The 7,129-nt window shown below is 53.7% G+C and overlaps 2 protein-coding genes across 2 annotated transcripts; one reads left to right on the top strand and one right to left on the bottom strand.

Moving 5' to 3' along the window:
* Positions 1 to 3,057: 3,057 nt before the first annotated feature.
* On the bottom strand, positions 3,058 to 3,369 carry VDBG_06840 (predicted protein; the record flags this gene model as incomplete). The annotated part of the gene is made up of 1 exon (XM_003003232.1): positions 3,058 to 3,369. One exon carries the CDS (start codon positions 3,367 to 3,369, stop codon positions 3,058 to 3,060), a length of 312 nt encoding a protein of 103 aa, XP_003003278.1.
* A 624-nt stretch (positions 3,370 to 3,993) lies between these two features.
* VDBG_06839 (predicted protein) lies at positions 3,994 to 4,371 on the top strand (the record flags this gene model as incomplete). The annotated part of the gene is made up of 1 exon (XM_003003231.1): positions 3,994 to 4,371. The coding sequence occupies one exon, from the start codon at positions 3,994 to 3,996 to the stop codon at positions 4,369 to 4,371; it is 378 nt and encodes a 125-aa protein (XP_003003277.1).
* Positions 4,372 to 7,129: the final 2,758 nt, after the last annotated feature.

Here is a 7,129-nt window from a genome sequence, read left to right as displayed (position 1 = left end):
AGCCCCCCCCGAAAAAAATTATTCACTTCTTGATCCAAGATGGTGGCTTGGAATCGAAGGACATGATGGCTCGGTCGTTTTTCTTTTGCGGTGAGCTGCCTAGGCGGCAGTTCATTGGTGAGTCAATCCGTCATCGCCTCGCCAGATGCCAGCAACGATATTGATGGGATTTCATTTCGCTCGATTGGACTTTTTTTGGGCGTTTCTTTTCTACTTCCTCTTCGACGCGTGTCGTGGCTTTTAGTCTCCGCTTTGTTTCTGCAGAAGCCATATGAGAGGTTCTTATTTTGACACGTTGCTTTTCCAAGGCACTCGTGACGTTTCTGTACTGGTGGGAGCCCGCAATCTTACTTGCAGATTGTTCCGCCATGCTTGCACATCTCACACGGTATCTTTACGAGAGATCAGACAAAGCTAGATAGGAAGAACAGGCCACCTCGCAAACGGCTAGAAAACGGGAGGGGGCTTTTGAATCTCCCCTGATGTTATGGACCTGGACTACCTTAGGTATCTTACCTTAGATATCTTCAGATAGGGTCTCCAGCAAGCGTAAGAGCTCATGCCTCAAAGTTCCCCGCTGCATGCAAAGTACCGAGCAGTCGTTCCCTGTACCCGTAAGACATATCAGCGCACTCTGTCGTGTTTGGAACGATGAAGCCAAAGGCGACTAGCAGGCAGAATTTTGGATTGAGGCACCTTGATGCGAAGTACAACGTGCGTGGTCCAGTTGGTCCCCAGGTCGCGACCTGGGTTGTTGTCGAATCCTTGCCCCCGAAGAACGCACAGCGGGATCAACATGCCGTCAGCAATACCATTTGCTTTTTCTTCATAATCGGGCAGATGCTGCCTGGCTATCGCAGTCCTCGTGTGCCAGCAGAAGAAAGCGGACAGCGTCCCACAAAATTAATCGCCTGGTCATCAGTTGACCACCCCGACCCACCCGACCTGGCATGCCTGTCATACGGAGCACATGAGATAACGTCAGACAAGCGACTGCATCTCTCTGACTTCACTCTGACGCATGAGGACAAGGAAAGGAACCAGGAACCCAGCATATTTGACGTCCATTTAGACTTCGGCGCGACCAGGAATAGAGGATACCCTAACCTAGGTAGGTACGCTATGATGCACCCCTGACCCTCCACATCGTCCCTCGCCACCCCCGGCCCCGGCCCTTGTCAATTTTCGGCCGTGGTGGAGCCATGCCGACGAAAAGCTGTCATGACCTCAAGGGGTCAAGTTACAACCTAGGTCGTTGTTGCAATGGCCCAGGCAGGTTTCCAAGTTGCCGCGGCTGAAGAAACAGTCCTCGCGGCAAAGTTGACACTGCATCGATTGTCAGCTCTTTTACTCCATCTGGCCAATGCTTTCCGTACGATTGTGTCTTGGCGTGCTTCGATCACAGAGGGAGCGGCGAAAGCCATGCTCGCGAAGAGTGCAACGATGACTGCAGATAACTGCATGATGGTCGGCTTGTTGGATTGAGAAAAAGTTCGCGTTGCTCGAATGATCAAGAAATGTACAAATGTAAGTGAGAGGTGCCAGCAGCTCGTTGCGAAGTAGAATGGAATGGATGTAGTGATTAGAAAAGGGCCAGACAGCTCAACGGGTCGCTCAGCACCCTTAAGTACTCGCCTTGAAGCCATTGTTGCTTTGCGCAAGGTGAGCTTGGCTGTCCCTTAGACTGACTCGTTCTCCTACAGCCCTGACTCGACCTCTCACACCAGAGACTCGACCATGTGCGGCCAGGCAAATGTCAAAGCACGCACCAGAGAAAGCAGGTATGTTGCCAGCTTCACCCTACGTGGCCATTTCGAGACTGTCAACAGCTCTTTAACCATTTGACGTCTTCCTTGAAAGACTCAATAGACGAAGGATGGTGCTGGCTTGGGCAAAGTTTGCAGTGCATCAACACGTACCTACACCCCTGTGGTCGTAGGCATTGGGCATGTTTCACAAACAATGTGGACAGCAGCGGATCGCATTCGTGCCGTCCCGAGGCGGGCAACAACGTGCGAGGTGAAACCTTCTGTGCCCTACTTGGTTCCTTGTGAGCTATGCGCCATGGCAGCCCCCTGTAGTGTCTTTGGCGAGGCTCGAGTGCCGATACCCACCAAGGAGCTTGGGCCGCTCACCAAAGCACTAGCCGATGAAGAATATATTAATCGCAATTTTCAGAGGTGGACTGGCAGAGCAGAACTGATATCATTGACGGAGCTGAGGATGCTCTCTGAATCGGGGCCCTGGGGCCTGGTTGGTCTTCATTTGTCACACAATGGGTATTTTTTTTTCTTCTTCTTTCCGAACATTGATCGGCTCATGGGCGGTGATCTCATTTAGGGCGTGCATGTGCCCGAACTGACGGGTCCTGAGGCTGGGCAAGCTCGCTGCCAGCAGCAGCCGCGGGGCACGCCTTGGCTTGTTCCACAAAAGTGAGGGGTCATCCGCGTTCGCCTCCACAGGGCAGACAAGCGTTCACGCCATGTGCCTAGCAGGTACCTAGGGTAAGCACTCGTGCAGCGCAGTAGAGCGCAGTGCAGCCTGCCACCCACATGCCGCTAATCGTGTGAGCTTTGAGCACAGACGCTGACTGCAACCACTACCACATGGGTCGGGCCTACCCTTCTCTGCATGTAGGTCGACTTGGGCAGTAGCACACACATCGCACAGGCAGCAGGAACCAAGGGTCTCGGCCTACCAACATCAAACCCACCTGCCTGACAGGTAGGACGGTGGGAAATGGCGTTTCGACAGGTCCACGCTACCATAGCTCCACCAAGGTACTGTACCCCTGATCTCTTGTCCGTGACGCCGCGTACCCACCACTGTGTAGACCACCTCTGTCAAGGCAGAAAGCCGTCATTCCGTACACCTGTATTCTATCACTATGCCGCCCTGTCTGTAGCTTTGCATGTTTCGCCTCTGCACCCGCAGCACGGCCAACATATTGCATGCAATCGAATGGCGGCTAACATGTTCGACTGCCACAAGTGGTACCTGAGCCAGGTGCCAACATTCGGTACCTAGGTACCCAAGTACCTACCTAGGCAAGACACCTTAGGTGGGCAGTGAAGCGTAACCCCTCTCATAGGTGAGCCTGATCACTACCGTGGGCATGGTATCGCGCCTCGATTCCAGCAGGCTTGACTTTGATGCTGCATGTTGAGAACTGACCTCACTCTCGACCGGCAGCTCGGGTTGATAACTGTCTTGCCGCACACCCTTGGCCATATGCACGCATGCACAATTGCTTTCGCAAGAAGGGTCGGCCTTCCACGTGGCCAATCTTCTGTAACCCATCATCGCCAATGGTTGTCGCAAAACCGCGGCTGGACTGGCGGTGTAGGAAGCAGCGGACATGTCCGTCATTCCGACCGTCGTCAATACCTGCTCTCTAGCGGCAACATGACAAGGACGTTTCGCCTGTGTTGCTGGATTCTGCCAATGCCACCTATGCACGAGGACGAGCGCAGGCCCCAAATATCAAAGGCTGCGAGGTTCAGTGCACACCGCCGGCTTCAGGCGGGCTTGGAGGGGGTTTATTCCAAGCGGCTGCCATTGGACGTCGCGTTGTGACCGGTCGTCCTGCCCAACTGCGTGCCACATCTCTCTCTCTTGTCGTCGGAGGCTGATGGTGGAGGATGCGGTCGACAGACAATGGGATTAAGGGTGTGGGCGCATCCGCGCCGCTCTCTCATGTCTGGGTGCCTATGTGACAGTTCTGGGTTTTGAGGCTCTTCGAGTTTGGCTCCTCAGTGTCTGCCTCGCCCAAGCTCTCAACACAGTTGAGTATTTCTAGGTATAAATACTAGGGCTCGTCGCAGATTCCTAGATCTCCATCGAAGATGACATCCCCTAAGCAGCTGTCGCGACTCGGAACAGTCGTATCACATGCCTACGCTTCGCACATCGCTTCCCCACCTTCGGTCGACTGACTCCGAACGCACCCCGCCATAACGCGCTACAAGCTCTGTATTCGTTTTCAAAGTCAAAATGTCAGCAAGCCAGGACATCCCCAAGTCCACCCAGGACTCGGCATCAGCCGCCAGTACGTCCACCCTGCAGTCCACCTCCAGCACCCAGCAGCAACAACCCAGCACACTCAGCCACACCTCCGAATGCCTCAGCCAATCCGCCTTCCTCTTCTCACCGGTTTTCTGGAACGGTGGTACGCAAACTGAGAATGGTATCCTGACCGCAGGTTCTCTTCCCACAATCGGCGAGCCATTCGTGGCGGGAGCTGATCTTGACCCCATTGTTGCTGGCATCGGAGGCTGGGCAGATCCAGATCTTGGAAGATTGAGTGACCTCAATATCGACATTGAGAGTGAGGTATACAAGTATGAAATTATTCGTGATCTACTACGCTGAGAATGCGACGCTGACGAGTTGGAACAGAGGTGATGAGACCAAATAGAGTCGGGTCTGAGTGCATCACGCCATGGGCGTGTCACAACACAGATCTCGAGCTTGACGAAGGTATCGGTCAGTCTAGAAGTGGTACTTGAGGGGACGAGGACCCAGAAGCTGGGTGGTTGTCTTGACTTGGGCGCAAGCAAGTAATTCCCGCTCGGCAGTAGAAGCTTGCCGGTGTGCGTGGTCGTCTGATGTTCGATATGTACGCTTGTAACACGACGTGTATACGAAATGGTCCTCGGGATAGGTAGATTAGAATTGAATGGAGCAGGTTGACAGACCAACCGCTCGTTTCCATGCATGCACGTCTGCTGAAGAAATAAGTTGAAAAAGCAACAGCGGCGTGAAGTGATACAGTCTGCTGTGGCAGGCTGAGGCCCTCTTCAGAATAGATCACTGTGCATACGACTTGTCATACCGGGGGACGGGGGTGGTAACAGTACCCTTCTCCGGCGCCACGTTGTGGTCCGCGTCCAACTGTCGGTTGGCCTCAATCTCACCCGACATGTGGCCCCGTGCTGAGCGTCAAACTTTTCTCTCATGTCCATTTATGGAGGTGGCCGACAGAACGAAGATGGCAGGAAGCCGGGTTGGCTGGCCTGGTCACGGCAATCCTCCTCCGGCCAAGATTAGGTTGCGTTTCGCCACACCGCCTGAATATCCTTCAAGTTGACTCTACGCCTCGGTCAGCAAAAAGGGGAATGCGGGTCACTTGACTTTTTACTTTGGCAGGATGAATCATTCTGGGGATCGTCGCGTTGGGCCGCTACGAGCTAAGCTCGACTCGAGGAAGACGAGACAGAGAGAGGGGGGGTCCAAATATGGGCATTTGTACTGCTGTCGGCACGGCATGGGCCTGGGAAACGACGATTCTCCGTTGTCAGGGGTAATTGTTGGACTGTTGTGGGGACAGGAGACTCGGGTCATGCCCTGGAGGACCAAGTCCGGTCATGGTGCCCATCGTTCTTCTCCTGTTTGGCTCGCGGACCAATTCTTGACCAAAATCCGATGGGCTGTCTTGCGCGACGCCCAGATACTGCCAGTCTGGTGAGGAATAATTTCGGCTTCCTGCTCGGAATGCTACGAGACCAGATGGGGGCAGGGTGTTCGTCGTTCATAGCTAGGTAGGGCAGAGAGGGACCGCCGGGGCGTGTACTGAGGCGGGCGGTTCGCTCGATGCTCGCGGTGAAGGCTTCTTTCCTCTTCCTCTACTTGAGGGCTGCTTCAAGGCAGTTAGCGGTCAATCATTGCGTAACAAAGGATCCTTGGCTCTTCCGGCCGCAGATTGGGAGCCTCGGCCAATCTGAGTGCTTCAGGAGATATCGTTTATTGGACGTGTCGGTGTGCGCGATCAAGGGCTGGAGTCGCGAGGCAGTGACAGCGGACAACCCAATTGTGCTGTTCCAGCGGTTGTTTTGCCAGGGAGCGACCCCTATTTCAGCACTCTGTCGTCACTTGTGCATCATGTGGACATGTCGAACAGTCTTGTGACGGCTTCTGCGCCTATGGTCAATGACGGTCAGCATAGAAATGAGGATTGGTTTTCAATAAGGCCGCCTAGGAATGCAATACAGCTTCTCTTGCAGTTTCCGGCGTACGCCATCCTGTCACTGGCCTGGTGAGGCAAGTTCTCCGTGCCGTGTCAAAGTTTTCCTGTCGAAGGGGTGTGTGCTGAGCGCACAATCATATCTGTGTATGTGTGCGCCTTTTTCGCTCCTTAGGCAAGACCTCCAACAGTGGCTGAGAAAAAACTAACGGCTGGAATGATGATTCGTGTCAGAACCCCCGTTTGTGAGCCATGCTGCATTCATCGCCAGCTCTTTGACTTTCGGAATTCAAGGAAGACATACAAGCGATTAATGCAAATCAATACCCAAGCTTGAAGCCCTAAATCTGGCCACTCTACGGGTTTTCCACACGTGAGCCCAGGGCTACCGATCACCTGCAGTACCGACAGTAGGAGTGGCTGTGAACGGCAGGTTACTGGACAGCGCGAGCGGTGAAGGTCAGAGCCCGGCCACTAGGAAGAAGACGGCCTTGTCAGATGGGAGTGTGCAAGGTCTACCGACCTTACCTCACCACCGGGCTGGAAAGGACACTCCTTCTTCTTGTACCACTCACATTGCTGAAAACAGGACTGGTGGTGTCTCAAGTCTGGGGACCTCATCCTTATGGTGCATATACGTGCATTGCCTGCCGTACCCATGCAATGCACTTTCCGTTTGGTACAGCAACATACAGATAATCGACCAATACCTACGTAATATGGGGATGTATAAAAGCAGGTGACCTGGTAAGGGCGATCCTGAAGTCGAGGTTCAGCCCGTAATCGCGCAACAGAGAATGAGTCGATATGAAAGAGCTAATAACTTATCAATTCGGGAATCGGAAGCAGCATCTTGCGTCTCCTGTACCACCAACACATCCGGACGAAAGGAGAAAAGGATATCCATCTTCGAGGTTGCTCTAGTTTCCCTTAAGAGTGGTCATTTCAAGGTCAATAGAGAGCAAGTCCCGGAAGCCTGAGCATCCCTCTGGTCCCTTAAGCTGCAAGACCAACTGATTGGCCGATAGGGCCCGGCATCCTAAACCGTCAGAAAGTTCAATATTCTTCAGAAAGAAAGCTTGGTCATGACCGCCTTCGCCTTCAAAGACGCTAGCGAACCTCGCAGCAGTCCGGGTTTGTTTCCCACTGCGCTTTCTCAGCACAGCG

The sequence above is a fragment of the Verticillium alfalfae genome, genomic scaffold, assembly GCF_000150825.1.
Source record: "Verticillium alfalfae VaMs.102 supercont1.8 genomic scaffold, whole genome shotgun sequence".
Classification (NCBI taxonomy): Eukaryota; Fungi; Ascomycota; class Sordariomycetes; order Glomerellales; family Plectosphaerellaceae; genus Verticillium; species Verticillium alfalfae.
The sequence above is the reverse complement of the archived record's forward strand: the minus strand, read 5'-3'. Positions and strand labels throughout refer to the sequence as shown.